The sequence below is a fragment of the Aquarana catesbeiana genome, linkage group LG01, assembly GCF_042186555.1.
Source record: "Aquarana catesbeiana isolate 2022-GZ linkage group LG01, ASM4218655v1, whole genome shotgun sequence".
Classification (NCBI taxonomy): Eukaryota; Metazoa; Chordata; class Amphibia; order Anura; family Ranidae; genus Aquarana; species Aquarana catesbeiana.
In genome coordinates, this window is record NC_133324.1 from 17723977 (window position 1) to 17742800 (window position 18824).

Sequence of the window (18824 nt, forward strand, 5' to 3'; positions counted from 1 at the left end):
AACCCTGATGGGGCCCCCTAGTGGCCCAGGGCCCCCGGGCAGTGCCCGAGTGGCTCAATGGTCAGTCTGCCCCTGCTCGCACCCCCCTATATGCAGTGGATATATTCATGCATTCATCATGGGTAGATGAAGTCTAATCAGATGAAACGCGTTGGGTGAAGTCCTGCCATCACCATTGTGCCATCTTATGCCATTTATCTTTGATTGACATGTGAGTGTTCAATTTTTTTACTAATCTTAATTAAAAGATCTGAAACGTTATCACACTATGTGGAACCTTTTTTGTCATTTTTGTTTTACTGTGTGAGCTGATTTTAACCTCCTTGGGCGTCCTCCCCATCGGCTGTACCATACATTGATGTCAGTTTGAACACAACTGGTGACCTATAGCGTACCAAGTTTAGTGTGACCGAGGCTATCCGGATTGTCGTTTGGTTCTACATCATAATGGTGTTTATCACCCAAGCCTGTTTGACTTGAGAGGTATAAGCCCCTTCATGTCCAACCTTTCTGGTAAGCCTTCAGATATTTGGTGGAGGTCTCCTCACAAGATTTCCTTACTCGTTGACTTTCATTGATGTCTACTGCCCTACAAATATTAACCTACGGACATTGTCCATATTCACCAGACTTTTTTGCTTTTTACCACATTCCTGTCAGTTTTTCACGTGGTGGACATTATCACAATATTGTCTAGATTTGTATACATTTTTCTTTTTATTATTATAAGCGCTGCATTTATTATTTTTTTCTTTTTTATTGAAGAACCTGATTAGAGTCAAAGGCTCTAATAGGCTTCAAAACAGGGTGGGCTCGGGACGCAGAGCATTGCGTCTGGAGCCCACCCAGGTGTGTTGCAACAACGAATGAAATTTTTTTTAATGCATGCCAGTGGCGTAGCGTTCATAAAGGGCGCAGGAGCTCCGCCCCTCTCTCCTGGCACCACTCTATCACCAATAGATAGATTCATGCATTGCATGAATCTATCTATGGTCACTGCTGACACCCCTATTCAGGTGTCCGGCCTATTTTCGGGCGCAGGGCACCTGAATTACAGCGGCAGGGGGTGTTTTTTTGGAAGCACCTGATAAGAGCTGTTGTTTACGCCCCCCCCCAAAAAATTTTGAGCACCAGCCGCCACTGATGCATGCCAATATCCTGCTTGCTTTGTTAGCAGCAGCTTGGCATTGCGTGCCATTGCTGAGCCTATCATCTACTAGGACCCCCAGGTCCTTTTCCATCCTAGATTCCCCCAGAGGTTCCCCCCCCCCAGTGATTAGATTGCTGAGCCTATCATCTACTAAGAACGAGGAGCATGCTAATAGAAGGAGAGAGCAGAGTGATAAAGAGTTGAGCTCATTAGTGTGCTGCTTTTCCTTTCACTGTCCAATCACAGGAAGGCGGAGTGACAAGACCCTAAACGTCAGCTGCTCCTGCCCCTGCCAGATGGGGCTGTGCTGTGTGGCTGAGCTGTATAAATCTCAGAACCGGATGGACAAAAATTGAGATCTATTGGCAGGTAAAACAGCTCCATTATTTGTATTTTATCTGTTTGTTCAACTGTAACTAGGCACCGCATCAATAACAGTGACTCTGTGCTATGGGCCTTGAATACATGTGGTCATTATCCCCCCTAGATTTCCTATCCTGCCCTAATCTCCTGCCATATCCTCCTGCAGTGTGAATACTCCCCCCGACATTGTGCATTGTGAACCCTTCCCCCGGCATTGTGAACACCCCCCCGACATTGTGCTTTGGGACCCCCCCGGCATTGTGAACACCCCCCTGACATTGTGCTTTGGGACCCCCCCGGCATTGTGAACCCCCCCCTAACATTGTGAATTGTGAACCCCCCGGCATTGTGAACACCCCCCTGACATTGACTCCCCCCCAGCATTGTGCATTGTGAACCCCTCCCCCCGACATTGTGCATTGTGAACCCCCCGGCATTGTGCATTATGACTCCCCCCCAGCATTGTGCATTGTGAACCTCTCCCCCCGACATTGTGCATTGTGAACCCCCCAACATTGTGAACCCCCCCTGGCATTGTGCATTGTGAACCCCCCCGGCATTGTGCATCCCCCCCGGCATTGTGCATTGTGAACCCCCCGGCATTGTGCATCGTGAACCCTCCCCCCCACATTGTGCATTGTGAACCCCCCCCAACATTGTGCTTTGTGTTTGTGAACCCTCCCCCTGACATTGTGCATTTTGAACTCCCCCCGACATTGTGCATTGTGAACTCCTCCCCCAACATTCTGCATTCAGTGAATCCCATCTCCGGCGGAGGAGTCCTATGACTAGGAGGAGTCGGTATAAATGTGGTGGAGGAGAACGGACAGACAATACAATTCCTGGGACTGACCTGCAGCAGCTCGTTTCCTCCTCTTCTCTCTATAGACAGTGCAGAGTATTCCTCATCTACGTCCCTTGTGCCTCTCTGAACTCTGCTCTCTGTTCTATAGGTACAAGCCCTGCCCGCTTATCTGTGTTATGGTGGCCGGGGCCGGGGAGGGTTGTACAGTAATCTATTGATTCCATGGGATAGGAATCCTGCAAGTAAATATATAACCTGAGCCGCGTGTCCTTCATTGATGTATACTGTACATGGATTGTGTACATTCACACCCCCTCCTGTCTGTTGCTCCATGTTATGTGCTGGATATCTCCCAACTTCTGGGGAAAGACGGACACCTTTCAACACAAAGTATGCAGGAAAAGGACACCCCCCCCCCTCAAGTCACACACAGCAAGAATACTTACAGCATTTAAAAGCTGATTTAAAAAATGTAATTATTATGTTTTATTATTAAATAATTACATTTAGATTAATTAAGCTAATTCATTAATTTGTTAATTTAAAAAAATGATAAAGGTGAATAAGGAATATACCGCATTCGGGCCTCAAGATGGCGCTGAGTAGAATAGGAAATAAGTATGCTCCTCAGCTCCATCTAGTGGCCATAATGTTTTTTTTTTTTTTAATGAATATCATTTTAACTGCAGAAACTATGATCTGAGAACATAAAATTTTCCCTATTTGCAGAAAATAACTTTACTTGCAAGGCACATTGCGATTTATATATATATATATATATATATATATATATATATATGCTTTTTAAGGTTTGCAATAAAGCGCAACCATTGTGTAATGTAGTGTTGCAAAGTTGGAAGCAGAGGTTAAGTATGTAATGTGTACATATGGCTGCCCTCTTATTATTCCAACTGTATACAGGGAGATGGCTTTAAAATCATTGAAACATATTAGTAAGATTTATTCATCTGTATATACCATACACAGTGTTTCCTTTATTATAGAGGAACTTGTGGAAGAGAGAGAGAGAGATAATCAGGATATCCGACATGGTGTTGTAGTCCAGGCAAGTAGTCTTACTTCTCCTTATGCTTCCTGATGAAGTCCTGGATGTGACGAAATGCGTAGAGGTGGGACTTTTGGCATTTGGGGCACACGATGGCTCCAGAGCGGTGCAGAGCAGCGGCACTTCCAACAGAGAGCATTGGCAGGTCATTCTGTGTGCCTGGGGGGGGGGGCACTTAATTATGTGAGTGCACTACATTTTATTTGTTCTAGCATTTTGCACAATAAAAATACACTCACCAGCCACTTTATTAGGTACACCTGTTCAATGGCTTGGTAACACAAATTGCTAATCAGCCAATCACATGGCAGCAACTCAATGCATTTAGGCATTTAGACGTGGTGAAGACGACTTGCTGAAGTTCAAACTGAGCATCAGAATGGGGAAGAAAGGGGATTTAAGCAATTCTGAACGTGGCGTGGTTGCTGGTGCCAGACGGGCCAAAACTGCTGATCTACTGGGATTTTCACACACAACCATCTCTCGGGTTTACAGAGAATGTTGGGAAAAAGAGAAAATATCCAGTGAGCGGCAGTCGTGTGGAGGAAAATGCCTTGTTGATGTTAGAGGAGAATGGGCAGACTGGTTCCAGATAGAAAGGCAACAGTAACTCAAATAACCACTCGTTACACCCAAGGTATACAGAATACCACCTCTGATTGTGCAACAAATTGAACCTTGAAGCAGATGGACTACAGCAACAGAGGACCACACCGGGTGCCAATCCTGTTAGCTAAGAACAGGAAACCGAGGCTACAATTTGGACAAGCTCACCAAAATTGGACAATAAAAGATTGGAAAAAAACGTTGCCTGGTCTAATGAGTTTAAATTTCAGCTGTGACATTCAGATGGTGGGGTTAGAATTTGGCATAAACAACATGAAAGTATGGATCCATCCTGCCTTGTATCACTGGTTCAGGCTGGTGGTGGTGGTTTCATGGTGTGGGGGATATTTTCCTGGCACACGTTGGGTCCCTTAGTACCAATTGAGCATTGTTTAAACACCACGGCCTACCTGAGTATTGTTGCTGACCATGTCCATCCCTTTATGGCTACAGTGTCCCCATCTTCTGATGGCTCCTTCCAGCAGGATAATGCACCATGTCACAAAGCTCCAATCATCTCACCACTGGACAAATGAGGTCCCTGTACTCCAATGGCCTCCACACTCACCACATCTCATCCAATAGAGATTAGAATAGAAATTACAATACCCATAATCTAATAAATTATTAGTTATTATTCCAGATTTTTGAATTCTCTGGTTTTCCGATCTCCGAATTTTTGAATTTCCGAATTTCCGAATGCTCTGAAAAACAGCCAAATCTGAAAGGAAATTCCAATACCTATAATTTAATAGTTAGGTATTCTTTAGAATGTTTGGATTTTCTTTCCTTTTTTCGAATTGCGATCATAACGAATGACCCAAAAAACGAAAAAAAGAAAAAGAAAAAAATTAACAAATTTTTCGGTAGTGCACATGTCTATTCTCCAGGGTCTCCTCTTTCAGAAAATAAATACTTATTAGGGGATTTACATTTATTTCTAGAAATGCAGATTCTAACGGGTGCAAAAAATGAAACCATTGCCCTGCATGCATATGGATAAAGCTCAAGTCTGGGGCAGCCAAGGGAAGAAAACAACCACTTTCTGTAGGGTTCAGGTTTTCATCATATCACTCACTCACAGCTGAGACCCCCCTCTATTTGTACGAGAAAAACAAACCCACAAATACCAGCACACAGACATCTTTATGGAATCAATGGCAAAGGATTTATTACATTTAAATAAAATGGACATATAAAATAATGACATATAGAGGAGTAGATAAATCTCACCAGGGAATGGCTGGGAAAATCTCAGAAGTGATAATAAGGACAATAAAGGTGAAACCAGGACTGAGAATGGAAACAGAACAAAAAAGATCAAAAAAATGAAAGAAATGGATCCGGCGTATACTGCCAGCATACACAGCGAGGTCGGGGATCCCCATGCTGTACACCCCCGGACGAAGTATATAGGGAAGGCGAGGCTGACACAATTTAGGAACTCCTCCCCTTTGTCAGGAACTCCTCCCCTTCATGGGGGAAGTCTGGCACCATCTAACCATATAGGCAGATTAAATTTCACTTTTAACGTGCCTCTAAAGCCAAAATCTATTCTTTGTGGATAGAGTAGGGAATTGTTATAATCACTGGCAGATTCAATTGTTTATTTCCTATTGGGGAGATTCTTTTCACTTCCTGTCCTAGAGACCCAATAGTAAAGAAATGCAAAATTTCCCCAAAGTGAAGACAAAGAAGGTAACCCCTTGTATCTTGTTTTTCATTGACCACTGTAAAATTTTGGATATCCCATTACATTTTGTCCCTCTATCAATGATCACCAGAATAGAATAGAGAGGGTGAATTCCCCAGGCAGTGGCAGAACTAACAGGGTCGCAAAGGTTGCACTTGCAACCGGGCCCTGGTGTTCATCCACCGTGTGGGGGTCCCAAGAAGGCAGGAAGGGGGCCTTCTGCAGAAAATGTGAAAGGGTCCTACTGCGGGACATTAATAAAGGGCACCACAACTGGAGTAAAGGACCCCGGGCTCAGAGGAAAGGGCCCCAGGCTAAGAGGAAAGGGCAATGTAGAAAAAATGATCCGCACTCCGGTTGTTGCTCTTAATGGGTTATGACTAAGACCTTATAGGCTGAAACGCGTCAACTGACTTAATCTGCGTTTGTTCACTGTGGCTATTCAATAAATTGAAGAAATTTTAAGAGCAACAACTGGAGTGCGTATCATTTTTTCTACATTATTCTACGGTGTATGGGTAGTAGCACTGACTTTTCTGTTTATACTTCATAGGAAAGGGCCCCAGGCTCAAAGGAAAGGGCCCCGGGCTCAGAGGAAAGGGCCCATGGGCTCAGAGGAAAGGGCCCATGGGCTCAGAGGAAAGGGCCATGGGCTCAGAGGAAAGGGCCATGGGCTCAGAGGAAAGGGCCCCGGGCTCAGGGGGAAGGGCCCCAGGACTGATGAAAAGGGAATCTTTCATGGTTTTTGCATCGGGCCCTAAAAGTTCTAGTGATGCCTCTGCTCCCAAGGTTCTACCACTTCCACACTCTATCCTCAATTCATATCGTTTTAGATACACCTAAATCTTGGCTTACAGACATGTTTCACAGTAACAGAGGAAAGGGCCCACGGGCTCAGAGGAAAGGGCCCACGGGCTCAGAGGAAAAGGCCCACGGGCTCAGAGGAAAAGGCCCACGGGCTCAGGGGGAAGGGCCCCAGGACTAATGAAAAGGGGGATCTTTCATGGTTTCTTGCATCGGGCCCTAAAAGTTCTAGTTACGCCTCTGCTCCCAAGGTTCTATCACTTCCACACTCTATCCGCAACTCATATCGTTTTAGATACACCTAAATCCTGGCCTACAGACATGTTTCACAGTAACAGAGGGAAGGCCCCTGGGCTCAGAGGGAAGGGCCCCGAGCTCAGAGGGAAGGGCCCCGAGACTGATGGAAAAGGGGACCTTTCACGGCTTCTTGCATCAGGGCTAAAGGTTCTAGTTACGCCTCAGCTCCCACGGTTCTATCACTTCCACACTCTATCCACAATCGTTTTATGGCTTGTTGCATCAGGGCTAAAGGTTCTAGTTAAGCCTCTGCTCCAAGGGTTCTATCTCTTCCACGCTCTATCCACAACTCATATCGTTTTAGAAACACATAAATCCTGGCCTACAAACATGTTTCACAGTAGCACAAAACAAGCAGCAATCATTTATTGTCTACAGTGATAAAAGTTTTAGAAAACTTCAAATGGTTCCAAAATACATTTTTATAATTGATTTCTCATGCTCATTCCTTCTTTTTTTTTTGTAAAAATAACCTTAATAGTGCTAAATAAATACTCCAAGAGCAGGCAGTCCTCTATTCGTCTTCATCTTGGCATATTATTCTTTGATTTGATATTCAAAAGTCAGGATGGAGAAGTTTGAAAATCTTCCAAACAGTGATGGGAAGACCTTGTCGTCGGTCTTCTGAAATCCCATTGTTTCGTATAATTTGTGAGCAGCAAGTTGTACCATAGAGGTCTCCAGTGTCACCTTTTGGTACCCCCGTTGGCGAGCAAAGTCAATGACCTTTACGCACAGGGCTTTGGCAATGCCTTTGTGCCTCTGGTCTTTGGCCACCGACAGACGCTTGAGCAGCATCACTTCACTAGAACGAGGGGCTGACTGGGCGCCGACCATCCCAACAACTCGGCCGTCGGACTCTGCCACCCAGAAGCAGGAGTTGTTGCTGGCCATGTAAGACTCCTCAATGTCCAGCAAGTCCTCTCGTTGACACTGGTTTATGTACTGGTGGAACTCTTTGGTCAGTAGACGGCGACCGCCCATGAACACAACAGCCAGGCTGATGAGAGAGAGCAAGTAGGACTTGGAGACTAAAAGGAGGCTGATGAAGGAGATGAAGAGGATAAACTGGGACCGGGGGAGCTTCAACAAGTGGGCACAGGTGGCCGGAAAGTGCTCCAGCATCCCCTCGGCAAACAACATCCGGACCACATTGTAGTCTTTGTTCTTATACACTCGGATTGTGAATTCGGCCATGGCCCCTCAACGCCCAACACAGCTGATCCTGCAGAGAGATAAAAATTATACAATTAGAAGAATATCGTACCATTAAAAAAAGTTTACCTGCATATTTACATACTGACTTTTGAATATCAAATCAAAGAATAATATGCCGACTTTATATCAAAGTTAAAACTTGCGGAGTAAAAATTATTTTTGTGTACTTCTTTCTTTAAATTTTTTTTCTAAAAAAGGAAAAGAAAAAAAGAATATAAAGCACTAATTTTTTTCACCTTTTTGTTGCTTGTCATACAAGATTATTTAATTGGGTTTAAGTCCTAAAATTAAATAAATAAGTAAAAAAAATTAATCTTGAACACGTATGCATACTGTATTAGAAATTCTAACTTTAGGCTTGGTTCACACTACTGCGATGTGACTTACATTGCGATTATGTGGTGCAACTTTGACATGACTTTGCATATTCTATGAGGCCAAGTCGCACTGTAAATCACACCAAAGTAGCACAGGAACCTTTTCCAAAATCGCACAGTTCTGAGTCGCATTTGAGTAAATGGGCACCATTAAAAACAATGTGATTTCCATTGCCATGCGACTCTGAGGCTCTAGTCACATTAGAAGTCACACTAGTGTCAACTAGGCCTTACTCTGCTAACCCTGATCTACCACCAGGGTCCACAATTTCAAAAAATGGATTGAGCATCGAGATGGCCATTTTCAGAAGGGGGTCAGCAAGGACAGGTTTGGTCCAATTTGGAACAAACCAACAAGGAAGAGGTCACTTCAGCCCATTACCGCCCAATCAAATGTGGCCAGGGTATTCCCCTTCCCGTAGCTGCACATGCACAAGAATGGGGATGCTTGTGAAATCATTGACCTGATATGGCCACATGGCTATCTTAGGTCAATGTCATTGACTGGGGATGACAGCTTCCTTTCTGATTCGGAGCAAACCCAACATTATCGATGTATCTCTCAGTACAGGATTCTCCCCTTCCTTCCCCGGAGACCCACCCCCATCAGGTATTTTTTTTACAATCATTTTTTTTTCAGATCTTCTGGATGGTCAGGTAACAGGTAGACATCAATGGCGTCCCTGGGGGGGGGGGGGGGCAGAGGGGACCCTGACCCCCCCAACATTATGCTGTGCCCTGCCACCATGTCCCCCCCCCCAATTAACAAAAAAAAAATTTTTTTTTACAAAAAGGCTAAGAGGGAGAGCGTCCCCAGTCAGCTCCTGCGGGTGATTCCTCCCCCCTCCCTCTGCTCGCTGACACTGCATAATGCGAGCGCTCACATGACCATGGCCGCCCGATCTGCTCCTTCCCCTGCATCCTCATTGGCAGGGAGAAGAGCGAGTTGCAGGAAGGACTCCACCAGGACTCTCAGTTACTGAAAAAATAGACTGATTTCTCCCGTCCTTAGGACAGGAGGACCAGCCTGTAAATTCCAAGAGATGCCAGACCAGAGCGGTCAATAGCAGGGGCACAGTGGCAGAACACCAGGGCCCGGTGGCAAGACAACCTTTGCAACCCTGATAGTTCTCCCACTGCTTTGGACCCTTATATTTTCTTGGTATGCTGGTGACATAAGTGTAAATATGATGTAAAGGTCTTTTTGACCCCGGATCTCACATATACTGTAATAGGTCCTGTCATACTTTTTTCTATTACAAGGGATGTTTACATTTCTTGTAATGGGAATAAAAGTGACCAAAAATTATTTTTAGAAAACTTGCTGTTGGGCAGATTTAAAAACACAAAACGCAAATCGCGGCAAAAAAATTGCAGTAAAAATGCACCATATTCTTTTCTGCAGCTTTTCCATTGAAATCTATTGAACCAAAAAAAAACAAAAAAAAACAAAACACCTTTTCGCACTTGAAAAAGTCCCTGACCCTTTCCAAAAACGCATTAATATGTGAACGTGTTCCATAGGAATCCATGTTTAAAAAAAAAAAAAATGTCCTGAATTTCTGCAAAAAGCATGAAAAAAAAACGCATTGGTCTGAATGGAGCCTAAAGACCCCTTTCACACTGGAGGCGTTTTTCAGGCGCTTTAGCGCTAAAAATAGTAACTGTAAAGCCTCAACTGCAATCCCATTCTGTCAGGAGAGAGGAGACAGATCTGCTGTTCATACTGATTACGAACACCAGTCGGTCTCCTCCTCCAGGCAGTCCCCTCCCCTCACAGTTAGAATCACTCCCTAGGACACACTTAACCCCTTGATCGCCCCCCCTAGTGTTAACCCCTTCCCTACCAGTGACATTTATACATTAATCAGTGGCTATTTTTAGCTCTGATCGCTGTATAAATGACAATGGTCCCAAAAAAAGTGTCAAATGTGTTCGATGTGTCCGCCGCAATTTCGCAGTCCCGCTAAAAATCGCTGTTCACCGCCATTACTAGTAAAAAAAAAAAATGGTAATAATAAAAAGTCCATAAAACTATCCCCTATTTTGTAGACGCTATAACTTTTGCGCAAACCAATCAATCAATATACGCTTATTGCGATTTTTTTTTTTACCAAAAATATGTAAAAGAATACATATCGGCCTAAACTGATGAAGAAATTTGTTTATTTTTCAAAATGGGGATATTTATTATAGCAAAAAAGTAAAAGATGTTGTTTTTTTTACAAAATTGTCACTCTTTTTTGTTTATAGCGCAAAAAATAAAAACCGCAGAGGTGATCAAATACCACCAAAAGAAAGCTCAATTTGTGGGGGAAAAAAGGAAGTCAATTCTGTTTGGGTACAACGTCGCATGACCGCGCAATTGTCAATTAAAGCGACACAGTGCCGAATCGCAAAAAATGGTCATTCAGCAGCCAAATCTTCCAGGGCTGAAGTGGTTAAAAGGGGAAATTTTTTTTATTGAAAAAAAAAAAGGTTTTTATTTATTTTTTTATTGCATTTAAGTCTAAATGTGATATCTGAGGTCTTTTTGACCCCAAATCTCAAATTAAAGAGGACCTGTCATGCTTTTTTTCTATTACAAGGGATGTTTATATTCCTTGTAATAGGAATAAAAGTGACCCAAACATTTTTTTTTTTTTGTTTTTTAAAAAGAACAGTGTAAAACTTAAAAATAAAAAGTAAAATAAATAAGAAAAATAACCATTTTAAAGCGCCCCGTCCTGCCGAGCTCGCGCGCACAAGCGAACGCATATGTAAGTCGCGCCACATATGAAAGCGCTGTTCAAACCACACATGCGATCAGTAGAGTGAGAGCAATAATTCTAGCCCTAGACCTCGTCTGTAACTTAAAACTGATAAAACCTGTAGAAATTTTTAAATGTCGCCAATGGAGATTTTTAAGTGCCAAAGTTTGTCGCCATTCCATGAGCGGGTGCAATTTTGAAGTGTGACATGTTGAGTATCAATTTACTCGGTGTACGATTTATCTTTCACAATATAGAAAAAAAAATTGGGCTAACTTTATTGTTGTCTTATTTTTTAATTTAAAAAAAGTGTATTTTTTTCCCCCCAAAAAAATGCGCTTGTAAGACCGCTGCGCAAATACAGTGTGACAAAGTATCGCAACAACCGCCATTTTATTCTCGAGAGTGTCTGAAAAAACTAAAAAATGTAAAAAAATCGAGATAGATATATAGATAGATAGATAGATAGATAGATAGATAGATAGATAGATAGATAGATAGATAGATAGATAGATAGATAGATAGATAGATAGATAGATAGATAGATAGATAGAATGTTTGGGGGGGTTCTAAGTAATTTTATAGAAAAAAAAAAAAAAACTTATTTTAACTTGTAAACAACAAATCTAAAAAAAAAACCTTGGTCCTTAAGTGGTTAATAAATTCTAATTTATAATATAAATATATATACACACACACATACGCGTGTGCATACGTGTGTGTGTATTATAAATTAGAATTTATTAACCACTTAAGGACCAAGGTTTTTTTTTGAGATTTGTTGTTTACAAGTTAAAATCTGTTTTTTTTTTTTGTTTTTTTTCTTTTGTTGCTAGAAAATTACTTAGAACCCCTAAGCATTATATATATATATATTATATATATATAAATAATATATCCTGTATATTATAACAACATCCCATGTCTTGTACATTCCAAACAATAGAGACTGCATTGTTACGTTGTAAAATTGTTATTATATCCTGCACTATATATCATAACTGTTACAGACATGGGATGTTGTAATAATATATAGTACAGGATTTTTTTTTTTCTAAAAAAGGAAGAAAAAAATATATGTATAGTACAGATATAATAATATTTTTACAACATGACAGATTACTGTCTCTTGTGTTTGGAATATACAAAACAGGGGGTGCAGTAATCATATATTAAATAATATGGGATATAATAATAAGTATACAATGTAACAGATTCAGTCTCCAGTGTTTGGATGCAATCATCATATAATAATATATAGTACAGGATATAATAATAAGTATACAATGTAACAGATTCAGTCTCCAGTGTTTGGATGCAATCATCATATAATAATATATAGTACAGGATATAATAATAAGTATACAATGTAACAGATTCAGTCTCCGGTGTTGGGAACATACGATGCACAGGATGCAATAATCATAATAATATATAATACAGGGTATAATAAAAACATTGTACCTCTATCAGCGTCTACCAGTTACAGTCTCTTCTCCTCCTAGATCATACTGAGCCTGTGTCTCCCAGAATGCTGTGTGTCTTCTACCCACAATCCTCCGCCATGTGACATTCTCTCCTATGGGAGGGGGGACATTCTTCGCTCACCCTTCCCCTACACACCAGCTGTGCCATATAAAGCTGTATACAGACACTGCCTGTCCCTGACATGGGAGGGGGGAAGAGTGGTGATCAGTGCTGGTCACATATATGATCAGGACGGAAATAGAAGGGAAAGCTTTCATTAACCACTTAAGGACCGAGCCGCTTTCTGAGATTTGTTGTTTACAAGTTAAAAACAGGTTTTTTTTTTTTGCTAGAAAATTACTTAGAACCCCCAAACATTATACATTTTTTTTTTCTAACACCCTAGAGAATAAAATGGCGGTAGTTGCAATACTTTCTGTTACACCGTATTTGCGCAGCGGTCTTACAAGCGCACTTTTTTTGGAAAAAAAATCACTTTTTTTAATTAAAAAATAAGACAACAGTATAGTTATCCCAATTTTTTTTTAGATTGTGAAAGATAATGTTATGCCGAGTAAATTGATACCCAACATGTCACGCCTCAAAATTGCGCCCGTTCTTGGAATGGCGTCAAACTTTTACTCTTAGGCGACGTTTAAAGAATTCTACAGGTTGCATGTTTTGAGTTACAGAGGAGGTCTAGGGCTAGAATTATTGCTCTCGCTCTACCGATCGCAGCAATACCTCACATGTGTGGTTTGAACACCGTTTTCATATGCGGGCGCTACTCGCGTACGTGTGCACTTCTGCATGCGAGCTCGTCAGGACGGGGCGCATTTAAATTTTTTAAATATTTTTTTTTCTTATTTATTTTACCTTTTTATTTTTACACTGTTCTTTAAAAAAAAAAATGTCACTTTTATTCCTATTACAAGGAATGTAAACATCCCTTGTAATAGAAAAAAAGCATGACAGGACCTCTTAAATATGAGATCCGGGGTCAAAAAGACCTCACATCTCATATTTACACTAAAATGCAATAAAAAAAAAATATTTATTTTTTTGTCATTTAAAAAAATACAAAAAAAAAAATGTCCCTTTAAGAACTATGGGCGGAAGTGAGGTTTTGACGTCGCTTCCGCCCTGCAATGATATGGAGACGGGTGGAGGACATCTTCCCCCTCACACATCTCCATGTCACACAAGGGACAACGTCCGATCGCCTCCGCCGCTGCCCGCGGCTCCGGTAAGCGACGGAGGGCACCGTAGCGCGGCGGGAGGGGGGTCCTCTCCCGCCGGTGATAAAAGTGATCTTGCGGCAAATCTGCCACAGAGACCACTTTTATCTGGAAGTGGACCGCCCGCTGAAGAAGAAGATACCAGGGTTATGGCAGCTAGCTGCTGCCAAAACAACGATACTCCTCTTCAAAGTACCGCCGTATAACGGCGGTGGGTGGCCCAGAAGTGGTTAATGCCTGCATATTTTTCTCCAAAGAGTACACAGCGGGGGGACCGATCACATGGATTGAGGGACCCTGCCAGAGCCAGGAATAAGATAAGTCATACACCCCTACACTAACTCACCACTCTTGCAGTGCGGGGGGGAAGCGGGACACTACAAAGGTACTGTATATTTTTTGGGGGGATTTACTAAAACTGGAGAGTGCAAAATCCAGTGCAGCTCTGCAAGGAAACCAATCAGCTTCCAGGTTTTATTGTCAAAGCTTCATTGAATAAGCTGAAGCTAGAAGCGGATTGGCTGCCATGCAGAGCTTGCTACACCAGATTCTGTAAATCTCCGGCTTTTGTCTCATTCACAGAGTTCATCTAAAAAACATAGCTGGAGTTGGGCATTCATTTGCGTGTCTCTTGCTTGAAGTCCATTTATAGGAATATGTTCATCTAAGACTACCCTGGTCACAGGGTGACAACTCTGATGTGCAATTTTACCGCAGAACAAAAAGTGTTGTCACCCTATTACAGGAAGTGGAAAAATAACACATTTACTGGCAGGATCAACAGGTAATATAGCAATGCTATAGGGCAGTGATGGGGAACCTTGGCACCCCAGATGTTTTGGAACTACATTTCCCATGATGCTCAACTACACTGCAGAGTGCATGAACATCATGGGAAATGTAGTTTCAAAACATCTGAGGTGCCAAGGTTCACCATCACTGCTATAGGGGGACTGCTTTGGTAAAGCTATGGACAGACTGTCTATCTATCTATCCATCCCTTTCTATATTTTATCCTTCGGGAGACCTTTATTGATCTGTCTTTCTATCTATTCATCTATTCATTATCTATTACTCAATCTTTCTCTATTTTATCCTTAGGGAGACATCTATCTAGTCCAGGGGTGAGTAACCTTTTTCCACTTAGGGACCGGATTCAATGTATGTGAATGCATGGAGGGCCGCATTCACCTGTTAATAAATTAAGATAATAATCTGGACCCCTTTACATTACACAGCCCCTGCAATTCTGGACCCCTTTACATTACACAGCCCCTGCATTTCTGGACCCCCTTACATTAAACAGCCCCTGTACCTCTGGACCCCTTTACAATTCACAGCCCACACTTCTGGACCCCTTTACATTACACAGCCCCTGCACTTTTGGACCCCTTTACATTACACAGCCCCTCACCTCTGGACCTCTTTACATTAAACAGCCCCGCACCTCTGGACCCCTTTATATTACACAGCCCGCACATCTGGACCCCTTTACATTACACAGCCCCGCACCTCTGGACCCCTTTACATTACACAGCCTGGCACCTCTGGACCCCTTTACATTACACAGCCCCACACCTCTGAAACCCTTTACATTACACAGCCCTGCACCTCTGGACCCCTTTACATTACACAGCCCCCACACTTCTGGACCCCTTTACATTACACAGACCTACACCTCTGGACTCCTTTACATTACACAGCCCCCACACTTCTGGACCCCTTTACATTACACAGCCCCCGCACTTCTGGACCGTTTTACATTACACAGCCCCCGTACCTCTGGACCCCTTTACATCACATTGCCTCCCTGCACATCACACAGCCCACCCTGCATATTACACAGCCCCCCCCCCCCCCCCGCTCTATTATGCTTTAAAATTGCTCACACTCGTACGCTCACACCATACGCGACGCTTTAAAAATTTCTATAGGTTACCAGTTTAGAGGAGGTCTAGGGCTAGAATTATTGCTCTCGCTCTAACGATCACGGTGATACATGACATGTGTGGTTTGAACACAGTTAACATACGGAGGGATATGGCGCTTTCAATTTTTATTTTTTTTTTATTATTTATTTTATTTCATTTTTTTTATTTTTACACTGCCCCTTTAAAAACAAAAAATTCTGATCACTTTTATTGCTGTCAGAAGGAATGTAAACATCCCTTGAGACAGTAATAGGCAGTGACAGGTCCTCTTTATGGAGGGATCTGGGATCTATGCGTGCTGCGGATGGTATGGCAGCCCGCATGCTTGTGATATGTGTCAGCCCTGAGTGTCTGGACTTTCCTCACTCCCATTTATTTAGGAATTTTTAGACCACTTGCTTACCGGCCACCTAAACCCCCCTCCTGCCAAGACCAATTTTTAGCTGTCAGTGCTCTCACTCTTTGAATGGCAATTACTCAGTCATGCAACACTGTACCCAAATAACATTTTTATCATTTTTTTTCACACAAATAGAGCTTTCTTTTGGTGGTATTTGATCACCTCTGTGGTTTTTTATTTTTTGTCTGATAGGCTGCACTGATGGGCACTGAGAGGTGGCACTGGTGGGCACTGAGAGGTGGCACTGGTGGGCACTGATAATGTGGCACGGGTGGGCACTGATAGGTGGCATTGGTGGGCACTGAGAGGTGGCAATGATGGGCAGCACTGATAGATGGCACTGATGGGCACTGATGGGTGGCAGTGATGGACACTGATTGGCACCAGTAGGTGACACTGATAGGCTGCACTGCTAGGTGGTACTGATGAGGTACTGATTGGCACCACTGGTGGGCAATGATAGGTGGCACTTGTGGGCACTGATAGGTGGAACTGATTGCTGGCACTTAAGTAACGTGGGCACTGATTGGTGGGCACTGATTTTTGGCACTGATTTGTGGCACTGGCAGGCGGTACTGGTGGGCACATAACATGCCGTTCCTCTTCGGACCAATGTCTCTGCAAACAGAAGCCGGTGATTGGCTTTTTTTCTCCTCACGCTGTCAGCGTGAGAAGAAACAAAAACTGATTACCAATCCTCTGTTTACATCACATGATCAGCTGCCATTGGTCCAAGACTCCAAGCTGTCCATTGAGCTCAGTGCCTCTAATAAGAAGTGAGGAGAGGCACTGTGAGCTCATCCTCTCAGTCCGCTGTAAACAGAGTGTGCCGGCTTGTATTTTTTACTGGCCGCTCTGTATGTAGCTTCTGACAGGCTGCACAAGGATCCCCGGATCTCCCCCTATCTCTGGAACTGTAGGTCGTAGGAGCCCCGAATTTTGACCAGTGGCGGGGCAGGACTTCAGCTACCTACCCCCCAAATGGGGTCTCTGTGACACCAGGTTGCCGAGCTATGACCCTCAAAGTCGATCTTTTTTTTTTTTTTTTTTTATGTTCATGGCAGGTGAGGTTCTGCCTCCCCTGACTGCACATCCCTGCTTCACCTCACCTGCCTGTTTATATGCAGTCCGGTTCCCATGGCAACCGCCGCAGACGGCCCCCACCATGATACCGGAGATATATACATAATATTCATCTATATACAGGCTTTCCAGGCAAGCATTATGTAGATGAAACTATCGGCTTAAAAAACGCTGCATGAAAAACGAATCTCTATGCTGCAATAAGTGACAAAACAGAGACTAATCACTCTATATATACACATCATGCAATAGCCCCATCTAGTGGTTAAAAAAGTACATACTCTATTCCAAATACACTATATAACCAAAAGTATTGGGACACCTGCCTTTACACACATGAACTTTAATGGCATCCCAGTCTTAGTCCGTAGTGTCCAATATTGAGTTGGCCCACCCTTTGCAGCTATAACAGCTTCAACTCTTCTGGGAAGGCTGTCCACAAGGTTTAGGAGTGTGTCTATGGGAATGTTTGACCATTCTTCTAGAAGAGCATTTGTGAGGTCAGGCACCGATGTTGGACAAGAAGGCCTGGCTCACAGTCTCCACTCTAATTCATTCCAAAGGTGTTCGATCGGGTTGAGGTCAGGACTCTGCGCAGGCCAGTCAAGTTCCTCCACCCCAAACTCGCTCATCCGTGTCTTTATGGACCTTGCTTTGTGCACTGGTCCAAATCATTTGGTGGAGGGGGGATTATGATGTGGGGTTGTTTTTCAGGGGTTGGGCTTGGCCCCTTAGTTCCAGTGAAGGGAACCCAAACTGAATGAATGGCTAATCCCCAAGATGAGGTGCATGATGTCATGTGCTTCATCTAGCTCAGTGGTTCTCAACCTGGGGGTCGAATGACTATTCGCTAGGGGTCACCGTATCCTGAGCTGTTCCTAAAGCCTGCACCGCTCTCCCAGCCTTTTCACGGCCGCCCAATGGGGCTGTCCCTGGAGCCTGTTGCCGCCTAGCTGGGCTGTTTCTGGAGCCCTCACGGCCGCCCACTCAGCCTCTTTACAGCCACCCATTCGTTCACGGCACGGATGGGGGGGCAGAGACTAGAGGTCAGCTGACTGGTGAGGAAAATGAAGTGGGAGGGGCTGGAGGAGACCCTATCTCCGGATTTTGGCATAGGTGTCACTGCTACGAGACACCACAGAGCTGGAGACACAGTGAGTAACATTACCTGTGATTACAGTTGCCATTAAAAGTTCCCACTACAGTTCTCAGATCAGCAGATGACCTTGATCAAGAGCACCTAAGTTGGCTGATCAGAACTCCCCCCAGCAATGCCACCCATCCCACCCCTCATCAGCACTGTTATGTACCATAAGGGGTTTCAATACTGTACGAGTGGAAGGTACTCAGGGAGCGCTAAATGTCCGTTGGTTAAGGGCACAAATTACTTGTCTTGGCTTGGGTGCTGACAACCCACGCTAAGAAAATAATTTGACTGTTATGCCGCGTACACACGGTTAGACTTTCCGACAGGAAATGTTGGATGTGAGCTTGTTGTTGAAAAGTCCGACCGTGTGTATGCTCCATCAAACATTTGCTGTCAGAAATTCAACACACAAATGTATGAGAGCAGGTT

At 43.4% G+C, this 18824-nt stretch overlaps 1 protein-coding gene across 1 annotated transcript; it reads right to left on the reverse strand.

The window, feature by feature from the left end:
* Positions 1 to 5135: 5135 nt before the first annotated feature.
* On the reverse strand, positions 5136 to 12736 carry LOC141130342 (probable N-acetyltransferase camello). The gene is made up of 2 exons (XM_073618129.1): positions 12594 to 12736; positions 5136 to 8009 (listed from the first exon to the last, which is right to left on the reverse strand). The coding sequence occupies exon 2, from the start codon at positions 7979 to 7981 to the stop codon at positions 7322 to 7324; it is 660 nt and encodes a 219-aa protein (XP_073474230.1). The 5' UTR covers positions 7982 to 8009; positions 12594 to 12736; the 3' UTR covers positions 5136 to 7321.
* Between the last annotated feature and the right edge of the window lie 6088 nt (positions 12737 to 18824).

Excerpts from the sequence above, each read along its gene's own strand:
- LOC141130342 (XM_073618129.1), bottom strand. The coding sequence starts at position 7,981 with ATGGCCGAATTCACAATCCGAGTGTATAAGAACAAAGACTACAATGTG.